Raw genomic sequence first — 24,335 nt, 5'->3', positions numbered from 1 at the left:
CAAAGGATAATTTGCATTCTGGTTGTGCCACTGGCACAAGGCAGTGCTTCCATCTGACACGGCGTGGATCGTTAATCTGCCATGTATTAATTACAGCCCATTTCAGTGACTTGATGAATACCAGTGTAGGGATGCACCTGGATCTGAATCTGCATCTCTTTGGCATGAAATCAAGGCCTTAACTAACTTTGACTCACTTGCTGGTCCACTGATGTAAATAAATTTTATTCCTAACTTATCGATCAATAATCAATACTGAACTGTTTAAAGGTAGCCATCCAAATACTCTGTACATTGTGTATTAGCAGCATTAATAATTGTTTAAATAGCTGAGAGAGAGAAGTGGATTTCTTGGATGTGGTAGAGCCGAGGTGTTTTGTGTGTGACGGGTCTCTCGCTCTCGCTGTCCCTCACTGCTCCTGCCCCGGCTCTTCACGCCGCCCGGTGCGCTGCTCCTGTTCTCCTCTGTACTGTCTGAATGATGTGAGCTTCCTCAGCTTTTCCTCGAATAAAGCACAGTCTTCGGTCATGCCAGCCCTCCGTTTGCCTCTCCTCTTTTTCCTGATCATTTCTTTCACTTACATGTTTAGTTCTAGCTTTATGTATTACTCTGCTCATGTTTTTGTGCGCTTGCAGCTTATTTTTGTGAACTTAATATTGCATTTAAAAATTAATATAATATACAATAAGAGAGGGCGTGGTGGTGCGGCAGCGTGGCGGGTTTGGCCGGGTCCTGCTCTCCAGTGGGTCTGAGGTTCGAGTCCCACTTGGGGTGCCCTGCGACGGACTGGCATCCTGTCCTGGGTGTGTCTCCTCCTCCTCCACCCTTATGCCCTGTGTTGCCAGGTTGGGCTCTGGTTCGCCGTGACCCCACTTGGGATGAGTGGTTTCAGACAATGTGTGTGTGTGTATAATATACAATATTTATTTAATTTATAATATAATAATTTATCAGAGGAAAAGCTTTCAGTTTTACATGAAGGTCCTTGGAACTTAAAAGAATTAGCTGGAGAGACACCTAAATCCACACAAATTTAATATAAAGACTATGTGCAGCTACAGCTCTGAACTAATTGTTACTTGGGTTCTCATTATTCTAGTTCCTCAGCTCACATATTACAGGTTAATCATTTCCATATTTGACAAGACCTTCTCAAAGAAAATGAAAAGAAATAAGAAACAAACATCCAAAGCAGAATAAACATCATTTTATTGATGCTTTTCTCTAAAATGACCTACAACCTTAAGATTGCAATTATTTACCCATTCATACATATATCTTTACTGGAGCAATTTGGGGCACATACCTTACATAAGGCTACTATGAGGGGAAGGGATGTAACATGAACCTATAACGTTTGGGTTCAAAGGCAGGAGCTGTAACCACTACGCTACCAGCTGTACCAAGCTAAACTGTTGTTAAATTAAAGTTTTTACATATTTTTTTACTACAGAGTCATTTTTAAATTTGATTTTCTCAGCGCATGTGGTTGATGTTTGAAAAAAGCATCCTGTCTTCCTATATCTCAGATTGTTTTCCACCGGCTTTTTTTTTTCTTTTTTTTTTTTGCAGCAACAAAGCCTCAGCTGCATGTTTTGCATTTGCAGCATTTTTTTTAGCTTTCTTTGAACGGCCAAAAAATACACATTTTCATCATATGATCAGTGAGAAAGGATCCCCTTGTGTCGGTCCTCCGCGGTTTTGAAACGAAATCATTTGGTGCTGACAGCGTCCTCTCACATCGCGGTGTTGTCCAGAAAAAGTTTTTGACCAAGGTCTTCTCTTGGTTATAAATTCAATTCATGTCTTCCAAAATGTATTAATTCTTTTACAGAAACTTTAAAACAGCCAGAAGCTTGTGTTTTGCTCTAATAAAGTTGCATGATTTACATGGTTTCTCAGAAGAGAAACTCAGCAGTTCTTCTACATCACAGGGGATTTATGACTTTCTCCTGACCCCATTTTTCATTCTGATGTTTTTGGCAGTACTTCTTATTTTAAAAAAGTCTTAAGTCTGTGATCACACTTGTCATGTGACCAGCTGACAGCAGCCCCTGTAACTCCATCTCCTCTTTCTATTCTTTGTGTGTGTTTCTTGCGTTTTCACAATGAATTATTTTAAATTGGTTTAAAGTACATTCTAAACATTTAGTTTTCAATTATACAGCCAGTCATGGGAAACTCCTGTTGCCATCCGTTATAATAGCGCCTTGTTTTTAAGTATGAAAAGCAACATTTTTTTCTTTGTCTTCTAAGATGTTGGAATGTGATGAGGACACCTTGAGTCCAGTTCACTGCTGATCAGTTAAAGCAGAGTTCATTCCATGTGGTCTTGCATGATTTTGATATCTGACAACTTAGCACACTGATATTTCTTGACTTTTCATAGCTTTACTCAGCCCACAAAAAATGAAAGGGGGAACAAGATTACATTTAAGATACACAGGACACGATGTTATACCCCATGCGTATATTATAACGGCTGTACACAAGGATCCAGTCCAACCAACATCACCATGAAGCCACGGAGAACAACATCCATCATTGCCAACATACATCTGCATAACTCGAGATCAAGAAGCTTAACTTCCCTCCCTACCCAACACAACCACAGGGTACCAACACAGGTATTTCACTGAGGTTGTCAAGTGGGCACCTCCCTTCGTCAGTGTTTCGTTGAATTAGGCCCACGACACCTCCGGAAGGCTCAACAGCACAGTCTGGTGTCCCAGATCCACCCCCATCACACACATATTAGATGCCCTTCACAATCAAAAAATTCCTCAACTCTACAATTAGTTACAGGTGGTCCCTTATTTACGATGGAGTTACGTTCCGCGAAACCCATCTTAAGCCAAAAACATCGTAAGTCAAAAATGCATTTAATACACACCTCTGCATGACAGACTGGGAGATGTGGATCGCTGTCACTGCCCAGCATCACAAAAGAGTATCGCACCACATACCACTTGCCCAGGAAAACACCAAAATTCAAAATTCGAAGTACGGTTTCTACCGAATGTCTATTGCCAGCTCACCATCGTAAAATTGAAAAAATTGGACCATTGTAAATTGGGGACCTCCTGTATTCCAAAATTGGAGTGCTAATAGAAAGTAAAATATTTTTTTTTAAAGAAGAGCTTTTAAAGAAAATTTCTAAACAAAAATTAGTTAACTTTTATCTCATTTATCATCATTTTATTTTTTACCTTACCTTTTTCTTTATTCATTTAGCACTTTTTTTCCAAAGCGACTTACAATCTTAAGGTTACACTTACTACAGTTTACCAATTACACAAGGATTTGATTTCAATTTTGATTTGTTTCCCTGCTATTCGTGGTTGTTTTAGAGTCACTCCTCTTCTTGTTTTTGATTGGACCAGTTTGAAGGTGTGAATCAGACATTCATTTCCCTCGATGCTGAAGTAGCTGTGAATGATTTATAAGGAATAATCAAATTCCCTGATGCCCTCTTTTGCCATGAAACAAGTCAGATACTCAGAGATTTAATTTGCACACAATATTTGCAGTGACTATGTTTGTGAGCTCTCCAGCCTTAGCAGTTTGATACAGTTTGATGCAGTTACAAACAAAATTTTTACAAAATTTGTTTTGAACAAATTATTGTGGTTTAAGCTGAAAATGAAATTGGAAGAGTTTTTGAATTTAAATAGAAATGTCTTTAATGGCCTTTAGAATCTATATAATATAGATTAAAGAGTTATCAGTAATACATTCACACAATTTTGCGAAACGGACATCAGAACATGCGAAAACAGCTAGGAATATTTTTTTCAGTGGATAAGGCTCAGTTATGTCAAACTTAGGTAATAGACTCTTATCAACAAGGGCCTTAAAAGTAGCTGGTCTGAGGACTGGAGAAAGGTATGGGTGACTGTTGGGAGGAGTGGAAGAGTTCCTTAGGATTGTCTTGTACTGTACGGTTTGGCTAAAGTACTTTTGATGGTTTTCCCTCTTTTCTGTTCCCTCATTTTGATGGTAGTTTATTTGCAGTAATACAAGCCCTTTTCTTTTTTGCTAACCTGCTGTCTGATGACAGCCCTGCTTATATGGTTACCTCCACTCCAACCGGCCTCAGTAACGTAAGTCAGTGTCATTGTTGAGTGCATTGTCATGTCTTACTCGACAGGTTCTTGATTCCTCGATGACAGTAGCCATTTAATGAGGAGAGCCTAATACAGTCTCTCTCTTCTGTTAATAAGGAAAAAAATTCCCAACACTGCTTTAGGGATCACAGCCATATTTTTCTAGTCCATTTAGTTTCACTGGACTAGCAAGACTAGATTAGTTTTCTATTCCACATGGCTATAGACTGTGGCAATATTTACTAATTTGGAGCTGGGTCGAGAGGTCTTTGACATTCAAAGCTGTCTGTCTCACAGCAGAGTAACCTTGATTGAAGGTCCTGGCAAAATTGGGAGTCCTGTCAGCCACTTCATGCGCAGAATACATATCAGCCATATTTCAAATGGCTCTCTGGTTCTGCATGTGGCAGCAGTGGGTTCCCAAAGCCCCGCTCTGCACAAGTGTCACGCTTCACGATCATTATCATGAGTCAGGGGTTCACAGATGGAGGTCTCCGTTTGTCTTGGCTACGATCAGTCACAAGCTTTACCTTGAGAGCCTGTGACATTTTGGGGAATATCAGAGAAGCATTTTCTGTGTGACCCTGCCATAGTGCCTTCCTCTTCTGATATATGTTCAGAGAGGAAGAAGGAAAACAAACGGGTCCTTTTCTCTGTTCCGTGTGCCAACCATCTATCAAAGGATTCCCCACGTGTTGCACATAGGGTCTAGAATGCTAGATCTGTGGATCGGCACAGCAAAGGCACTTAACCTCTTAATGGAGTCCCCGTAGAAGTTAGCATGCAGGCATCAACTCATGCTGCACCTTTTGTATTTCTGCTAAAAACACAAAACCAACCAATGTTAACAATCGCGAGCCAGAACCTAACCCAGAAACACAGGACACTAGGCTGGAGGTGGTGGGGATACACCCTGGATGGGACGCCAGTCCATCGCAAGGCACCGCAAGCAGGACTCAAAAAAACACAAAACTAAATCTTAAATTTGATAAAGATTATTTAACACTGGGTAGAAGACATGTGAGTGTCTGCAGTTCCAGATTTCTGGATGCTTCTGTTTTAAAGAAAAGCCATAAGAACATTTATGACCCCTACAGACAGATGTATTCAAAGATAGTTCTAAATGTCAAACCAAGTCAGGGATTTAGCATATAGATGAGACATTTTGTGACACTCATTTCTAGCTCACGGGTCTATGAGCCTGAAACACAAGACACCCCAGCTTGTGTCTGCATGTTTCCTGCAGGGGTCCAGCTGAGGCTGGCTTTGTTGACCAGGCAGTCAAAGTCAAAGTGCCAACAAACATTTTGACAGATTCCTCAGGGTAGAGTCTCACTAGGAAAACCTTCAGGGTTTCATGACAATGACAGTTTGTGCCACTAAAATAATTTCTACATGTCCCTGCATTTCTGACTTTGAGAATGGTAAGCTTTCAATTCAGAATTTGTTTAATATTGTTTATTAAACATGTTATTCGCAGCTCTTGGTGATCAAATCTTCCCAGATAGCTGCAGGGGGGGCTGGAGATTCAGAAACTTAATAGATAATTAATTATAAAAATCATCAAAAAACAAAAAATGAAAACCCAAACCATCTTCATCCAACAGAAGATAGTCTATTCTGTAAATACAATTCTTTATTCTTTCTATTTACATTTTTACATTTATTCACTTAGCAGACACTTTTCTCCAAAGCAACTTACAAGGGATACTATTTAGTGTTATTTGCAAATGTTTACATGTTTGTTAAGATGAGCTGTTCACTTTAACTTTCTTTATATATTCTCTTTTAAAAGACACACAGTACAGAACAATTGTAAAAAAAAAAAGAAAAAAGATTAATAATCAGAAGGTCAAATGACTTACAAGATTTTTTTTAACAAGAAGAATATGAGTTGTGAACAAACAATAAAAATATCCAGAAAAAAATTCCAAATTCCTGAGTCTGATAGACTTGTCCTGCCTTTTTTGTCAGCTTATGCCAACAAACAACAGCTAGTGACACGCGATATATTCATAGTTAATGGGTTGGTAGGGAGCCACGAAGGGCTTTTCAAATAGTACAACATGCATTTTTATTTGACTGACAGCCTTCTGCAACTCCCACATCAGTCTTGAGTATGGTGTCTTCATCATCATAGTCCACAGGGAGCTTTCAGGATTTAGCCCAAAGCCATCAAAACAGGAAATTTATACATTTATGTCAAAAGGTTAGGGTCCAGTTCCTGGGTCTCCCATCTCTAATTCTGTCTCACCTGAACCTTAACCCCAACCCACACAAGTGCATAATGACTCACTTCATTGATTTCCTAAAATCAAGTGTCATAATGTGGCATTATAAATAAAATAAGCATTGAAAAAGATCAGACGAGACAGGTAAATTGGCCATGCCTGTTCCTTGACCTGTGACATCGAGAAGAAAAGTGAGGAAAGTTATAAAACCACAGAAGTAAATGAATTAGTTTGACTGAGCTGGCCTCATTCCAATAAGTTTAACCAACACTGAAAAAAATGAATATACTTATGATGGCAAATACTGCATACAATTCTCCCATAGGATTTTAAAATTTTGTCTTTAGAAATTAAATATATCATTGTTTTATATTTACAGTCTCTGTGAAACTGGGTTAGGTGCAGGTCTCCTATAATGAGTACAAAGTCCTGCCTTATTACTGTTTTCCACCCATTTCTGTAATGTTGTATTTTATCAGCCGATCCCAAGTGATGTACTCTGTTCTCTACTTCTTTTTCTTGAAGTGTCTTGGCACTATGAGAACACCAGCCCCCGGCGGGGCCTTCGGTGGCACTAACGTGCTGCCACCCTCTGAAGAGATGACCCGCTGCCAGGAGCCAACAACCACCTACAGCAACCACTGAGTTCTGTGGCTGGGAGCCCATGACTGCCTACCTCAAGCAATGGGATCAGCAGCCAAGGGCCTGGATACCTACCTTACCTTCCATGGACTATAGCTCGATCTATATGTCTGACAAAAATACTGGTCTTTGGTTCTAGATATATCCACACAGGTCTCCTATCACCACAGTAAAATGCCCAGGATGGTTGGGCAGACACTAGTACATGGACCTCCAGAGGATTGTTTTTCTCTTCTTATTCACAGTGGGAGTTTTTTTGTTTTCCTCTCCTCAGCTGCCAGCTAGCTTATCCTAACAGTTAACTGTAACTGCTGCTACCCCGTATTGTATCTTGAAGAGCACTCTGGATCACCTTGGTCAGAAGAGCACTAAAAATTAATTGTATCGAATCAAATTTCAGGACATTATAATAGCTCTTATCTCCAAGGCAAAGGTCTTGCCTAAGTTGATGTAAAAGATTTGTGCATGAGCACTTAATGCATAACATAGAGGAAGGCACCACAATGCTTATTATTTACAATGTGCATTCAATATGTAAATGCTAACATGACCTGAGATGTACTTGCATGTTTGAAGTTGAGGACAAACTGTATGAAAATTTTAGCATTCTGAGATAAGCAATGATTAGTGTCAGAACTTACGTAATCTACAACAAAAGTCATTCATTCTTCAGTGCACAATTTCTCACACCATGATTCAAAGCCACGAGACTGAGAAACAGAACAAGTTAATTGTTTGGCTTTACCTAACAGTTTTACAATTTTACAGCAACATACTCTATGAGGGAATGCGATTTACTGGATGTATTCACACTGCCCCCGTGCTTCGTTCTCACAGGGAAGTGAAGTGTTGTGAAGTTCAGCTTCTCTTTTGGAGCAGCGGCCACACACCCACACACATACCAACAGAATAACATCGCTTTGCAAGTGGAGCTGGGTAAAAGAAACGCCCTGGCAAGCCACTCTTTTATGTTTACATAAGCCATTGGGCACAGCTGCAACCCCCCTGGTCTATGAGAAGCTGCCTCTTTTCCTCTAGTGCTCCAAGAACATACAGAACAGTCAGGAAAGCCACTGCTGTCTGCTTTTTCTTTGCAGAGACAAAACAAGTGAGTGAACTACAAAGATATAGTTCAGAAAGGTTGAAGAGCCAAGCTACTGGCACAACATACAAAAAGCAATTTATTTGCAAGGCCTGATGCTGTAGAGTAAGTTTGTTTCTGCCTTTGTGAGACCTTTACAGTTCCACAGCCTTTCTTCTAGTACTTCTACTTGTTCAGCCAGGTGGTTGGGCTGGACTGGGTTTGGCAAGGAATGAGCTTGTCAGAAGACCGGATGGATAATTTCACCCAGGGGAATCAATCAAAGTACAAGGGCAACATCATGTCCAAGGAAGGCACTAATGATGGTGTTAAACTTGACTTGGTCTGTACATAAATCTGCCTAAGAGGAGTTTAACTGCCTTTCCTCCTCCCCCATCTTCCCCAGTCGTACTTAGTGGGTAGACTTTGGGATAATTGTTTCATCCAAAATAACATAAAGGCAAACAGTAGTGCCTCTCTAACTGAACTGATCTTGTCCTGTAGTTCCTAAATGTAAAATGTCACATTTGTCTCATCTGAAGGTAACATATTTAGGAAACATCCTTGGAACTCATGAGCATAAGTTATACCTGCAATACTGGGGACGTGGCCCACCACTTTCATAAACTGAAGCTTTATTGGAACAGTTGGTACCCATAATATGACATACTAAATTTTATGTGTGTTTGGTAAGAAAAAAAGAATAACATTTGACAGCATATATTAAATATCAATTATACAAAATCCTTCCTGGACAAAAGTAAAAACCAACTGTCATCAAGCAAAACCTTGTAACTGTAATTACTTAGGAAAACAAAATGTAACCAGAGATAAAATTATTATAATATACAGTATTTATTGTACTTCTCATTGTTGCAGAGGCTCTTCAATTTACAAATTTGGTACCAGAAGTCTGTTTGTAAATCCAAAGTCATTTTCCCCATTAAGAAATCCCTGTTTATTAACAGGTTAGGTTCTATACACTTTCTTTCCTTCCATCCATCCAATACAGATTCACAGGAAAAGGATGGCATAATGCAGAGTATACCCTGAACTGGACAACAGCCTGTTGCAGTGCAAGAGATTTTTCTAATTAGTTTAAAAATATATGAAAATTAAACCTCATATAAAATTATTAAAAATAAAGATCGGCCATCTTCATAAGCTTCTCATCAATCTCAGTCGCTGACTAATTCGCAACATCAGTCTGTTAAGTGATCAGCGGCTTCTAGACACATTCAACCCTCTTTATCGTAACCATAATCTATAAAATCTTAATGACAGATCTCCCTCAATTTATTTACAGATTAGGTTCCATAAAAATCTTGAATATGTGGCTGTAATAAATAAAAAATACCTATAAAGACTGTTGTAATGTCTGAACTTTTTTAAAAGTAACCCTAATTTAAATGACTGAAAACAACGAGACAATCAACACAAACTCCGATTCAACGCTGATGGTCGACCAATTCATGTCATCACCTTATTACTGACTACACACAAGTTGTACACACTGAGCAAGCAAGCTGACTCAAGGCAGTCCTTCATTAGTGTTCCATTTCTGTTCTGTGTTTTACTGCTACTAACAGCTAAGAACAGAAAGACGGGTCATTTTCACAGCACAGTAATTTTGAGAAAATAGAATGTTGAAGAAGATTCGCTCATTCGTCCTAGTCAGGGTCACAGAGGTGCAGCGTCTATCTCAGAAACAAAGGGCTCAAGGCTAAACAGGGTATATGGTGGGCAGGACACCAGTCCATTACAGACACACACTCGATCACTTACATATTGACACAGTACAGGCAAATAAACTGGAAAATATATGTATATACAAAAAAACTAAGTCGGATGTTTATAACACAAGGAGCCAGTGTATTTATCTGGATAACACATTTGTCCAAGGCATCTGGCTCCAATATTGTATGCTAATATATTTTACCTGTAGTTAAGTAAAGTACCTGGTATTTTGATCAATACAACCTTGACTAATGGGTACTACAAGAGGAACGAAGATTCAAACTTGAGACCTTTCAATCTGAAGATGTTCTTGAGCTTGATCCCTAAACTCTGTACATCTTTTTAGGAAAGTCAAGCGCACAGTGCTGTGGCATGTAACACATGACCGGAAGACACTAGTGCTGGAGCAATTACAAGTGATATTAGGAGTGGAGTCAGTTACAGCTGATGTCATTTTCTAGGTTTTCATCTTACGCATTGGATGCAGAGCCACATACATGTTAACTTCTGTTTAGAAAAAAAATCATAATTAAGGTTGTGTTCCATAAAAAAAGGAATTAAATTCTCTTTGACACCCACAGCTATAGCCTACAAACACAAATTTTCATAGTGGAATAGCAGACATAGGAGAAACAAGGCTTCTAAAACCACACTGAGTTCCTTCAATTACGAAACCTCACGAGGCAAACAGAAAACAGTGCTCTTGTTTTCATTTCTGTGCGGTCCTTCCAGATTTAACTGTTTCGAATGGCTCACCTCCAAAGAATAGTGAGTGGATGTCTCCTCTTGGTGGCCTTCATTTGCAACTGCACAATGTTCTCAGAGCTCACATTCCAGCAGCCACTCAAATCTAGGGTGGACAAGCAGTTCTCATGGATCACCAGTCTTGAGGCAGTTTTCGTGGAAATATTACAGTAAGCCAGATTCAAATGCTGCAGGTTATGTAGTGGAGAAATACGAGAGGCCTCTGGACTTCCAAGACGGCCATCGAGAACTTTCTGGAACACTGCATCCATAGGGCACGGCATGGCCACAAGTGAGGCTTTCTCTAAGAAAGGAGAACTGCCTAACAAAGACAGTGTTGCCCATTTTAGGGAGCTCCAAGTCATGAGAGGTTTTTTCTGCTGTTGTTCCATGAAGAATCTGGAAAAGAGAAGGAAAGATCACAGCATTTTCTTTTCCCCCCTTTACTGTCCTGACTTGTGGCCCTTAAATGTACTAGAGTGATGCTGTTATTATGTCCTCTTGCCATTCTGTGGATCACTTGGCAGTTTTCCATTAAGTTCAGTACACTTCCAGTTGAAGGACAACCATACAACATGATTGCTGGCAACCTGGAAAGTCAACAGTTATTGACAGATCATCGAACCTGCGCCGAGGGCAAGCAGGGCAGGGAGAATGATGACGGGACCTTGGTCAGTTTAACTCCTCCCTTAGCAGGGCATCTTAACAGCTCTGATTGGTTTGAAAATAGTGATATTTACCATCTGTGCTGTATAACGGAGACAATGTCATTAATTAATAGGGACAGCTGGTAGCGTAGGTGTTAGAGCTACTGCCTTTGGATCCAAAGGTGGCAGGTTTGATTCCCACCTCTAGCTGTAGTACCCTTGAGCAAGGTACTTACCCGAAATTGCTCCAGTAAAATTACCCAGCTGTAGAAATGGGTAAATAACTGTAAATACTTTAACATTGTAAGTCGCTTTGGAGAAAAGCGTCAGCTAAATGAACAAATGTAAACGTAATTAAATTACAAATCAACTTTAAATATAAGAAAAAGCATCAAAGATGATCTTTTGTGACTGTAACAGAAATTAAACTAAGACAAACTGTCAAATGTGAACCGCACCTGACTTTGTCTACTTGTTTTAACCAATGCAACTTGAGGTTTGCTTATTTTTCTACCTGCACCACTACCATTTTTCTAGTACACAGATTATTTCCTGTTAAGTAACATAATCGGTCATTGCACACCTATTATGTCAGATGAGAAACACTGATTCTCATTCAATAACCATTTTGTCGTAAAACTAACGGACACAAGGGGTTCACATAATTTCAAGCAGTGCTGTATGGCTAAATACTCACTTGAGTGAGAGCACGCGCAGCTGGGGAAGACAGGGCAGTCCCTGAATATCGTGCTCATCGTTTTCCTCCTCTTCCTCTTCATTTATGTTTGGAGGTTCTGTATGTATTGAAAGTGTCTTCAGCTTGGGACAAGAGCGGAGAAGTTGTAGGAAAGAAGCATCGCTATCCACCCTGACTCCCTCCAAAATCAGTGTGTGCAACGAGGAACCTACAACACCTACGGCAGGTAGAATTTCAGGCAAAACTCCTGTGAATTGCACACTGAGGCTGAAAAACTGCCCTTTCCATTGCCCCAGTCCAGCAGCTAAGTGCCCTACTAGGCCTTCTTCACAGTGCAGAGACAGTGAGCATAAATCAGGACACAGCAGCCCTAAAGCCCTAACACTACTGCATGATACACCCTGGGCTTCCCGCAAACTAAGCGTCAAACTTCCCCCCAAAGCTCTCTCCCCCTCGCCTGTTTTCCCACCAGTAACACCACTGCTTTCTAATTCTTCTAGACTATTACTGTAAGGCTTACTCTTCCCTTTATCTTTCCACATCCCAGTGTTATCCCTTTCATTCTGCTGCTCAATTTCATCCTCATCGTAATCCTCGCTCTCTGACAGCCATCCCTCTATTCTTTCATCATCCAGACACTCCTTTTCAACTGCTTTTTCACATGCCCCCGATTGCTCTCCCTGGATTCTATTACTCCACAACTCCCAGAGGTCAGGCACCTCATTCTGTAAAGTGAAGTCATCCAGCACACCAAAATCCTGGCTTTCCATAAGGGCACAAGCTTCTCCCAGTCCCTCAATGGCAACCTTTTCAAGGGAAGGCATTGAGAGCAGGAGGAAGATCGCAACCCCCACCCTGTATGACTCCCTGCTCTCTAACCCTATGTCCAGGGCCTGAAGGCTCCTAAGAGACAGTCCATCGTGCCCAGATGGCCTGGGCACCAAATGCAGCAAGCTGGTGGGTGAAAGCTGATGACAACACGATACATTGAGGTGCTGCACTGCAGGGCAGCTGGTACCCAGTGTCCGTAGGACCCGATCATCACACTGAGTGCCTGTCAGAGAGATGGAGCGTAGCCTGGTCAGCTGCCCCAGCAGTTCACTCAAGACCAGGGCAGAAAGGTGCTGAGCACCACTGAGATCCAGGGACTGCAAAGCCTGGGTGAGAAAACAAACACCATAAATACACCCTCACGTAATTACAGAGAGGAAAAAAGGTATGAATTACATACTAAATTAAGTGCAAAATTTGAATATGTACCTGGCAGCGGATACCAATGAGGCTGCAAATGCTGGATGTGACCAGGCTGGAGCAAGAGGACAGCGAGAGGCAGCGGACCTGGGGCACCAACAGGAGGTGCAGGGCAGCTCGCGTCATCGAGTGACGGGAGGAAAGGAGAGACAGCAGATCTTCTACAAGCTCCCCTGCTGCAGGTAAGACTAAATGTCAGACCAGCCATCTCTCAAAATCAAGGTTGAGCACTCGCAAGCACACACCAAATGTTCTAACTGAAAGAACAAATACTCAACGCAGTATGTTGAAGGGGCCCATGATGTAGCGGAAGGTGTAATGATCCATGTACTTCTCAGCGTAGTCTCTGGTCCAGAAATCTTTCATGTTTTCAGCCAGGCTCCAAAGACACAAAGTGGCCAGTGAAGGGCTGCATCCTTCTGCATCCCTCTCTACCCATCCTGCCTTCCTCCTCCTCTTCTTCTTTATCCCTCCTTTAGCAGAACAGGGCAGAGACCCTCGAAACAGGGGCATCTCTCTCTCTCCACACCCTCTTTAAAGGCTGAAGAATTATGGGAAAAAAAAGAAACTTGAACCTATCATAATGTATGATTCACTTGCAAAAAAAAAAAAAAAGTTTGAAAATGTTCAAATTATCTTGATTTCTGCATGAATGCCTCATAAAACGTGATCTGATTTCATTTAAGTCATAATAATAACTAAAGCCACTCTTACTGAATGAAACATCACAAGATTTTACATTTTACAAAATTTACTTAGTTGAACAAATGGTTTAAACAATCAAGATAACTGTTGGAAAAAGTATGTGAGCACGCAGTCACTGGTGTCATTATATTATCCCTTTATTTATGTTGACAAAGATCACATTTTAGGAGCCATTCATATGGAAATCTAAACAATTCCATCTGTTTGCCTTTACATCATGTATTCATTAAACTGACGCTTTTCTCCAAAGCAACTTACAGCGTTAATCAACCTAAAATCAGTCACCCATTTATACAACTGGGTAATTGTACTAGACCGATTTAGGGTAAGTACCTTGTTTCAAGGTACTACAGCTGGATTCGAACCTGCAACCCTTGGGTCCGGGCAGCTGCTCTTAGGCAAGTTTCACAAACTTTTCACTCCTAGCTGTACGTCTGAAAGTACTACTATTAATTACTTGGCTTCATTAACGCCATCACCATGCAAATATTTTACCACAATGTATGACCAAATGTCAGCAGAAAGAGATTTAATGAAGGGCATTTAAATCGCGCTTATTCAAATGAGCGATGACGCATTTCCGGGAGGCGGGACTGTGCGAACACGTTTCTTGCGAGCAGTATTTTTTAATTTTTTTCTTAAAAAAAGATTCCTTTTTTGTTCATTAATACAAAAACAGTGACAAAATCACAATAATCCCAAGACAAAAATATAACTGCACATCGCTACCGATCCCACACATCACAAAAAACTGGGTGTTGTGCCAATGCCTGTGTGTGATTGTGAAACACATTTCTTCCTAACCAACACTCCCAACGTGCTCTTTTTAATCAAAAAATCCCTTTACAGCATATTAAAACACAACTCCTGGACACACTGGCCAAAACTCCCTCAGCCGCCAACAGCAACAGGTTCCCACCGACATTTATCGGACTAATACAAATTAGTAAAACTGTCTCCTGAATAAACGTAGAGGAACCACACAAACACACATATCAATAACGATACAGCATTAACTTTGTTCCCGAAGAGAAGAACTGGAGCGCAATGCATGATGGGAAGACTCTTCTCCCATCGCCGCGACACTAGAGTATAATTACCCCTGAAGTATCGATAATTCATTATATTGCCCGCAAACGCGCGAGTGTGATAACAGACTTAATGGGACGAAGCGCGTAGAGTTTCATCATTATTGCATTATTATATATACAGTAGCCTAATACATACTGAAAGTGAGCTCGGGGCAGTCGGGTCAGGACCAGTCCGTCGCTGACAAGTTCCAGCGATTCACTTCTCGATGATCCACTTCTCAGGAGGGAGAAGGACAAGGTGTCTGTCCACTGAACTAAATACTGCGCTTTAGTCCTCCAATCTGCTTAGCTGTCCAGCACGTCAATGTAATACAACTCATAGGTGTGTAAGTCAGTCGTTTTCACTCTTGGAGTAATGTTCGGATTTCAGGGTGTTTCCCTCTGCGTTACGTATTAGGAAGTGAAGAGCCAACCGTCACCCTCCCAGTAAATAAAAACCCCTGCAGAGGTAACGGTGAGCTTTAATGTGGGGGGGAGAAAGGTATCCGTCCACAATGAAAACGGTACACTGTGCTTTCGAAGTGATTTCGTTTATTGAGACACTTTCATTATGTGCTGAAGTTGTTGCAAGCAAGTTTAAACAAATTAACACAACAAGCATGTATAGGACAGCTTTTGACGATTCCTCTCGTCTCGCTCCACATAAAATCATGTGTCAACAATAGCTCCCCTTAGAGTAGTTCGTGTCATCCCGCTAAAGATTTCAAAATATGTATTTAAATGTTAGAATCTTTATTTGAAATACGTAAGACATCGTATAATGACAATTCCAGTGAGCTGTGTGTAACTACTGTTACTCAAACGCCGAGGGAAGCGCTCAGTGAACACATCCATGAAATCACCCAATCACAGAGCACATCATCGCATCGCTAACACTATCACCCAATCAAAGATCTCGACACTCAAACACTTATCTCATTAGCCAATCACAGAGATCATCACACATCACGAAGCTCATCACCTTGCCACAAAATTTATTACCCAATCTCAGAGCTCTTGACCCGCCATCGTAAGACTGCAGGTATGGGGTGCCTTGAGGGACAATTTTTGCTATTGTAACGTAAAGTCCTGTATAGAGAAAAGTACGTTATATTTTTCCAGTATACAATCTTTACAACCATAGTATAAAAACAAACGTTGGTGGCTCACTTCTCAGCCTTTTCGATAGCAGCCGTGAGAAATGTTATGGATTTAAACATTTAGATGATGGAGATGGCGGCTCAAACCTTTCCCAAATTTCTATTAGCAGGAGGGAAAATATCACCCCTCTACAAAATACATTGTTTATTTTTTTTTAAATCAAGGCTTCAAGATTTTAAAAACGATTATGAATTGCGAAAGTTAACGAGTTCAAAGTACAAATGTTATAAGCACAGAGATAATCTCTTCTCTCTGAGTTTAGACAGTTTGGCCGGGTGTGTGTTAGATACTCTCACTACAGAACCCACGATGTTTTTTTCTCTCTCTCTCTCTCGCGCTCTCTCTCAGTGAAAGGAAGTGCTGCACGGAGACCATGTGGCGCAGGGACCCCGCAGCTTGAGTGACGGAGCTAATGGCGGCGGAATACTAGTCGCAGCACGGCAGGATCAGCAGCGGTAGCGAACGCGTGCCCTCCCACATATATAATTTATAGTAATCATGGTAAGGAAATTCATTTTTTAAATGCAAAAGTGTGTTCTCGGCATGTATTTTTTAAATTTTTTTCCCCTCAAAAATCGTCTTAGTGGACTGGAGCGTACCTCCTGCCTTTGTAGTAAGCTGCAGTACAACGTGGTGAGGCGAGTCAGTCCTTTCGTTTCGGGCTTAATGAATGAGTTTGATTCTTTCCGCGCGATCTTCAGTTATAAGAGGGATAAATTCCGAAAGGCTCCGACGCTTTCCTCCTGTGTTTTCAGATGCAGTATTTCCTACAAACTAAGATTAGGGAGTGCTCTGGCGAGTTATCGTTCTACTCTGATTTGCGTATCGTCTGAGCAAAACTGAATTTGTAGCCGTGTACTCTCGGTTTATAGCTTTTGAAATATATTCTGAGACAGTTCAGTTGTGGATGTAAATGCCGGTAAACTGCAGTAAATGGTTAAATGCCCAAAAGGCGTGCGACTCCGGCCGCTGCGCGCAGTTGTCGGCGCGGGCAGCACGTGGCGCGCGGAGGCTCGGGCCACAGCAGGCCTTCGCCTGCCTGGGCGCGTGCACATCGCCGCGCGCCCGCCGACTACGCGTTAATTTACTGTCTCCAGCAAAACCGCGGAAATACTGCGACTTCGCTGCGTGTCGATATGCATAATAAAGTTCTCCACAGTTCGAGAAGCGTGTCCTTTTTCTTAGTCAGTATATATAGTCCTGTGTGTAGCATACAGCAGCTAGCACGTGTAGCAGCACCCAGGGACGAGCGCAAAACTGAATATTGAGCAACAATAATACTAATAATAATCTGTGCAGGTGCCTGAATGTGCAGCTCCTGATCCTGACAACAAGTGAATAAAAGTTAGCTGAATTAAAAGTCAGAGCTGAAGGTTCAAAAATCATCGTTACAGTTACTAGTTAAAATACAAGAAAATGTGCTGGTAAACTTATAAAGCAGAGTCACGGTCAGTTTGTGGTACCTTTCCTTTAGCATGTGCTTCTTGTGGGAAATGTATGATTTATTGAAAATGAACTTAATGGTGTGTGTTGTCCTCTCCCTCCTCAGGTGCTCCTACATGTTCTCTTTGAACATGCTGCTGGATATGCTCTCTTTGCGGTCAAGGAGGTGGAGGAGATTGGCATGCTTCTGCCACAGGTCACACAGTGTGCTTTCCTCTTACATTTTTTTTTATTTAGCAGATGCTTTTCTCTAAAGCGACTTCCAGTGAACTCTATGTAGTGTTATCAGCCTACACTCGTTATTCACCAAGGTGACTTACACTGCTAGATACACTACTTACACTGGGTCACTCATCCATACATCAGTGGAACTCTCACACTATGGGGGAACCTCATCAGCATGTCTTTGGACTGTGGGAGGAAACCAGAGCGACAGCAACTCTATTTCTGTGCCACCGTGCCCCCTTTCTCTTTTCCCTTCTCGGTATACAGATAGTCCTAATACGGGCAGGGAAGGTACATCTTGTAGTGGAGCAACATGTACCAGGGCTCTTTTCCATTATCAAATAAAGGGAAATATCATTAATGTGGGCCAGGTAGCATAAATATTAACTTGCTTGCCTCTAATGGTTCTTCTCAGTTAAAACACAAAGCAAGAAAACTATTTACAACAAAACACCAAGCCTTCCTTTTTTAACTGTTATTTTGTGGAAGGCTGTGCACTTTAAATTTTAACCTGTAGGTTCTGTGTCTTTGTGAAACACTTGACAAATAGTCTGTTCTTAAAGCATTAATTTTTTGGTGTTTTTAACACTGATAGAATGCATGTAGCACATGTGTTGAGGTTATTGGCTTTGACTATTTCATATTTTGTAGGATATTTATCAGTTCATTGCTCTCCTTGATACCCTTCTGTCTGTCCTTTATTTTACTGATTTGTTGCATACATTTTTCAGGATGCAACATGTATATTGTCATATGCAGTGGTATCAGGAATCAACATTAGATTTCTTTGCTGTAGGAAACCCATATAGTACTGTAAAATATATGCTTTTTACAAATGTAATTATTTTGCAAAGTAATTGCTGAACATTTTTAATTTTAAGGGTGTACTGTCACTTTAAGTAGGTCTTGTGCTCTCGCTTAGTGGGGGATCATTTCTGCTGGTTTTTATATTGCTGCAGAATTTCTCTCCAAATACTTAATTTTTTAAGAATCATTACTTTTTGGTTTTTTTATACATTTTTGTAACTTATGTTTTTGTTAAAATGTGTTGCATCCTTCTGCAGATACAGCAACATATCTACAGGGTTATCTTACAGCAGGTTCAGGTCACAAATTGAGTTTTGTATCTGCTTAAAAGCAGGGGGTATGGTGCAGCGGAAGTTATGTAGTATTGGCTCCTCTCAAGTCGAATAACGTGATTGAACTGTGAACATCACATGTTAGTGACTTTTGCCTTTAATTTTATATTTTTAAGCGAACTCCCTCTACTATGGCTACAGCCTGCTTCACTATCTCTGGAGTGAAGCTGTTGAAATTAATGACATTGCTGTAGAAGTAACTTTTTAGGTCGTTTTATTTCAGGTAGAGGAGAGTGTGCTGAATCTTGGGAAGTTCAGTACGGTGGTGAAGTTGGCAGCATTTTTCCCATTCAAGTCTGCACAGTCTGCCTTGGAAAACATGAATGCCATCTCTGAGGGTAAGATCCAAAGGGTTGGTGAACATTGGGATGTTGCAGTTTTCATTTACTTGTTTGGCAGACTGTCTCTCTGTGTTGAAGTTTAGAAGTAGTTGCAGTACAGAGGCTCTGTGGTGGTGATGTTGTAATTATCTGTCAATCCACTGATATTTGTTGATGCCACTTACTGTTGAACTGAACCACAGAGCTGTTCCTCTATACTTGGGTTAGTAATGATACTCCGCAATGTGTGTAGACTACTGTATTTCGATCTCAAAATTATAAACCCTTTTCTGTCCCCTCGAAAGGAGTTGTGCATGAAGATTTGAAGTTATTCCTCGAAACAAACCTGCCACCTGGCGGCAAGAAGAAGAAGGTCATTCTTGGGGTGGCTGATGCAAAGATAGGGGCCTCCTTGCAGGAGGAGCTTGGGCTCTCCTGTCAGACAGGAGGGGTAGTTGCAGAGTTGCTAAGAGGTAGGAAGCACAGATCCCCGAGTTCTGTTTCCTGCTCTTGTTATCAATAAATATGACCTAGATTTGCTCAGTGGTGGTGATGTTTCGATATCTGTCAATCCACTGATAAAGTGATGCGACTACCTTTTAAACCTGAACCACTGAGCACTCACTTCCTGAAGAAACACCATGTCTATACCTGGTGTGCGTGAAATGTTTAGTGCATGTTATACATTATATTGTAAAGAAATGTCTTTCCTTCCGCCTCTTCATCCTCAGGTGTGCGTTTACACTTCCACTCCCTTGTAAAAGGGTTGACCGCACAAGCAGCCTCCAAGGCTCAACTGGGCTTGGGGCACAGCTATTCCAGGGCCAAGGTCAAGTTCAACGTTAACCGAGCAGACAACATGATCATTCAGTCCATCGCCCTTCTTGACCAGCTGGACAAAGACGTCAACACCTTCTCCATGCGTGTCCGGTACATTTTCTGATGCCTTTATGATGCCCGGTAGCATTACCCTTATTGCATGTTGAATTTAGCTCTACTTCTTGGCTCAGGCTGTACACACATTTGCATTTGTTTTGCAGAATTTTGAGGGGTTTTTTTATTATTATTTTCTTAGAACTATAAATGAGTTTCATGTCCAAGTGCCGAGGAGTTAGTCTGTAAACTAAAGTATTTTCACCAAAGAAAATTTAAATCTATTGATGCTGAGAATTGAACTTTCAAACTGCCATCACTTTTCATTTAAAGTGCTGGATGGTGATTGTTCCTGTCCTGTTTCCTCTGTGTAGCGAGTGGTACGGTTACCACTTCCCAGAGCTGATAAAGATAGTGAACGACAACTCCATGTACTGCCGTCTGGCTCGTCTTATTGGGAATCGCAAGGAGCTGAGTGAGGAGAGCCTGGAGCAGCTGGAAGAGGTGGTGATGGACAGCAGCAAGGCCCAGGCTATTCTGGAGGCATCTCGCAGCTCTATGGGTCAGTACCCGTGTAGGTGTTTTACAGCTCTGGTCCCTTTTTCTGGGTGAGGCCATTATTTAGTCCTCTAGTATTCTTACCCAGAGTAATGTATAGCTTTGTCAGATTAAACAGCAGGATTTTTTTTATGGTTGTCTTTATTACAGCATTGGTAAATGGACAAGAGATGTAATGTGTAATAGCACCAGAAGAAAGCAGTGATGTACTATGTATGGGCCATCTTTTTTCAGGAATGGATATCTCCCCCATTGACCTGATCAACATTGAGAGCTTCTCAAACCGTGTGATTTCCTTGGTGCAGTACAGACAGGAGCTCCAGGAATATCTGCGTTCCAAGATGGTCCAAGTGGCCCCCAACCTGGCTGCTCTTATTGGAGAAGTGGTACGTTCACAGCTGAAGTTCTCCCACCTGTACATATTTAGCACATGGAACGTCTTGACTTCAGTGGCTGCAACCCCCTGTAGCATTCAGTGAAGTGGACATGTGGTGTAATTCAGATTCAGGGACATGTGATGTAATGCCAAATCTGTCAATCCACTGATTTCTGTGATGACAGTTATGAGGTGCTGATCTGTCCCCAAGTCACTCCTCCTTGAGTCACTTATTTGTAGGCTTGAAGCATTTGTGCCAGTTTATGGCCTAATGCTTTTCCCTCCCTCATTCCTCAGGTGGGAGCACGTCTCATCTCCCATGCTGGTAGTCTGACTAATCTAGCCAAGTACCCTGCCTCCACTGTGCAAATCCTTGGTGCAGAGAAGGCGCTCTTCAGGTATGTGAGCTTGATACGTGCACATGGACACTGCCAGGTTGTCAGTTACTTGTCTTAAGAGTGCCGCAGATGTTGGTTTCATGACAATTGAGATGCCAAGGTGAATGTGTTCAGTGTTCTGCTTTACTGCATGGTTTATTGGCTGCACGGTTGTAACTTGTAATTGTTCCTCCAGAGCACTGAAGACCAGAGGAAATACCCCAAAGTATGGTCTGATATTTCATTCCACCTTCATTGGGCGTGCTGCTGCTAAAAACAAAGGCCGCATATCACGCTACTTGGCCAACAAATGCACCATCGCATGCCGTGTGGATTGCTTTTCAGGTGAGGGAGTGTGTGCAGCAAAGCAGGTTTCAGGTAGAACGGTAGAACACAACATAAACCTGCTTTAGAGGCACTCTGGCATTACATAAAATACTCCCCCCCCCCATACATTTAAAACAACGGACATTTAGTTATTTTCTGCTATTTAGCAGTGTCCTTGAGCCTTAAAGCACTTTTTTTTTTTTTGGTCAAGTTTTTCACTCTTTGGGGGATGTTGGTTTGCTTTTTCGTGAAGTAATCTGCTTAGTTGGCCGCCTTTTGCTTTACACAAAACCATGCTGACCTTTGGGTTTTCTTGTGGTTTTCCTTCCCATATGCCAGAGCTGCCTAACAGTGTCTTTGGCAACAAGCTGAGAGAACAGGTAGAAGAGCGCTTGACCTTTTATGAGACAGGGCAGGTCCCACGCAAGAACCTGGACGTCATGAAGCAGGCCATAATTGAGGTGAGGGTTCAGCTACAGTCTCAATAATGGGAACAGAACTGCGTGTGAACCCCTGACACAAACAATTCCTTACCTTTAGCTTGCAATTAGGTTGTATTCTTCTTGTAGAGCAGTTCCAATGACCTGAATGTGGACATACTGTTAAGTACCAGTACTAAACAAATCTATTTAGTGTCATAGCAAAGAGAATGTGACCTGTTCACCCTCCAAGCCAGTAGATGTCAGTAATGCAGGTCCTTAATCCAACTTGTCTACAGTGTTTACATCTTAAGTACTATTGGTTACTCTAACAATGTCAGTTTAGAGTAAGAGGCATCTGAAAGGGTTGAGGAAACAACAAAAGCCACACCTATTTGAGACTTGGTAGAAGTTTGTAGAGTAAATTTGTTTATTTTCAGTATTTTAAATGTCTTGGATATAGACAGAATAAATAAAACTAAGGTTAATAAAGAACCTAACTAGATGGTAACTTGAGGGATATGTCAAGCATTATTTTTATTAGTCTTTGTTTATAATTTGTTCAGTTTGCAATTCGTCTTCCAATCCTAGTTCATATACCAAGGATCCAATGTATTTGCCATACTAACATCTTGACCCTTTCAATAAAACATTTTTTTTTTTAGAATTGAACTGTCATTTAGATCCATGGTATCTAGCATATAGTATATTTGAAGTATATATATCGAGTTGGGTCCTGATAAGGAAAGTACTGTAAAATATATTTTGATCACTGGTATTGCAGGCTTATGAGGAATGTTTTCATTCATACAGTAAATGTTCCAACTATATTTAAATAATATTTTGGTCCACTTGGAATTGCTTGACACCGGTTAAGACTTCAGCTGCTGTTTTCTTCAAAATACATCAAATGAATGTTTACCCATTTAGGCTGGAGAAGTGGCAGCAGAGATGAAAAGGAAGATGGAGAAGAAAGAAAGAAAGCGAAAAAAGCGTGAAAAGAAGCAGCTTGAGGCTCTATCCACAGTCGAGGGTGGAGAGGAAGAAGACCACACACTGAAGAAGACCAAACTAGCTGAAGAGGTGATTACTGTTAGAGTGATGGGGGATTCTAGTTAATCACTGTGTGAGCTGGTGCACTTGATTTGGTACCCTTGAGCAAGGTACTTAATGTCCAGCCATGTAATTTGGTGAAATTGTTTGCTGTTTTTTTATTTAAAAAAAAAAAAATGTAACTAATAGCTGGCTTACTTCCAGGAAAATGACCAGAATGCAGAGACAGAAATTGTTGCCAAGAAAAAAAAGAAAAAGAAGCAGCAGATGGAAGAAGAAAACGTGGAGAACGAGGCTGAGGATCTAGCAGAGAATGGCATAGAGGAAACAGCCCCTGCCAAGAAGAAGAAGAAGCGAAAAAGTGAGGTGCTGGAACCAGAAGAAGTGGAGGAGGCAGAGGAAGAAACAGAACCTCAGCAGGTCAAGACAAAGAAGAAGAAAAAAGAAAAGTAAACATAGGGCAATAAAGGTGGACATGAAAACATCCATCCGCAGGACAAGTTTGAGCTTATACTGTACTTTTGTAACTATAACATTCTGAATGTGAATATTTTTTAAAACAAGAGTCCTCCTGTTTGCCTCCAGTTTCCTTTGAGTTAATGTGGAACTGACCTTATTCTATAAAACTTTCTAATCATACCTTCTCTTTTGAGTGCTTCTAATAGTATAAGCTTCTATACCTTATGAAGATGCAGCAGTAGTGTTAATCACATGGTTTAGAAGGTAAGTGAATGTAAAGTAAATGTTCTGAAACTTATGAATCCTTACTCCAAAACTAATGAAAATGAATTAAATTCTTTCAGTAAGCAGCACATGTTGGGAATGTTTTGCCAGATTAAAATGGGAGGCTCTTACATGGTTTACCATGTGATGACTGTCCTTTGTGTGACCAGTGAGGCAGGCTGCAAGGTGATAGTTGTCATGCTGCCTGCCTCAGTCTTAGTGTACCAACTGTGAGGGATGTATGCTGGCTTGGAACAGCCGCCACGCTACTGCATCTTACCATGTTGATTGGCGGATAGACCGATAATGGTCTGTTTGGAGGTCTGTTCAGAGGTCTGTTCAGCGTACGTGTGTTGAAAGGGGCCGCTTAAGTGGTTTTCCTTATTTGTACAATAAAAATGTTTCTACTGAATGTTTTTGTGCTCTGCC

The 24,335-nt window shown here is 41.1% G+C and overlaps 2 protein-coding genes across 2 annotated transcripts; one reads left to right on the top strand and one right to left on the bottom strand.

The window, feature by feature from the left end:
• Positions 1–8,940: 8,940 nt before the first annotated feature.
• On the bottom strand, positions 8,941–15,313 carry LOC108938974 (uncharacterized). The gene is made up of 5 exons (XM_018760008.2): positions 15,070–15,313; positions 13,416–13,678; positions 13,147–13,313; positions 11,887–13,043; positions 8,941–10,941 (listed from the first exon to the last, which is right to left on the bottom strand). Exons 2-5 carry the CDS (start codon positions 13,648–13,650, stop codon positions 10,551–10,553), a joined length of 1,950 nt encoding a protein of 649 aa, XP_018615524.2. The 5' UTR covers positions 13,651–13,678; positions 15,070–15,313; the 3' UTR covers positions 8,941–10,550.
• A 565-nt stretch (positions 15,314–15,878) lies between these two features.
• Positions 15,879–24,318, top strand: nop56 (NOP56 ribonucleoprotein homolog). The gene is made up of 13 exons (XM_018759947.2): positions 15,879–15,954; positions 16,422–16,574; positions 17,623–17,712; positions 19,104–19,218; positions 19,506–19,673; positions 19,932–20,130; positions 20,448–20,635; positions 20,866–21,017; positions 21,305–21,405; positions 21,581–21,729; positions 22,051–22,172; positions 23,061–23,213; positions 23,388–24,318. Exons 2-13 carry the CDS (start codon positions 16,572–16,574, stop codon positions 23,634–23,636), a joined length of 1,689 nt encoding a protein of 562 aa, XP_018615463.1. The 5' UTR covers positions 15,879–15,954; positions 16,422–16,571; the 3' UTR covers positions 23,637–24,318.
• Positions 24,319–24,335: the final 17 nt, after the last annotated feature.

This window comes from Scleropages formosus, chromosome 17, assembly GCF_900964775.1.
Source record: "Scleropages formosus chromosome 17, fSclFor1.1, whole genome shotgun sequence".
In the NCBI taxonomy this organism is placed as follows: Eukaryota; Metazoa; Chordata; class Actinopteri; order Osteoglossiformes; family Osteoglossidae; genus Scleropages; species Scleropages formosus.
The sequence above is the reverse complement of the archived record's forward strand: the minus strand, read 5'-3'. Positions and strand labels throughout refer to the sequence as shown.

What these genes read in the sequence shown, in the direction of transcription:
- LOC108938974 (XM_018760008.2), bottom strand. Translation starts at nt 13,650, where the DNA reads ATGCCCCTGTTTCGAGGGTCTCTGCCCTGTTCTGCTAAAGGAGGGATA. An exon ending in GGGCCCCTTCAACATACTGC is followed by an intron (nt 13,314 to 13,415) that starts GTTGAGTATTTG and finishes TCTTACCTGCAG; the next exon opens with CAGGGGAGCTTGTAGAAGAT. An exon ending in CTGCGCGTGCTCTCACTCAA is followed by an intron (nt 10,942 to 11,886) that starts GTGAGTATTTAG and finishes TCTCTTTTCCAG; the next exon opens with ATTCTTCATGGAACAACAGC.
- nop56 (XM_018759947.2), top strand. An exon ending in ACCTTCTCCATGCGTGTCCG is followed by an intron (nt 20,131 to 20,447) that starts GTACATTTTCTG and finishes TCCTCTGTGTAG; the next exon opens with CGAGTGGTACGGTTACCACT. An exon ending in CCGTGTGGATTGCTTTTCAG is followed by an intron (nt 21,730 to 22,050) that starts GTGAGGGAGTGT and finishes CCCATATGCCAG; the next exon opens with AGCTGCCTAACAGTGTCTTT.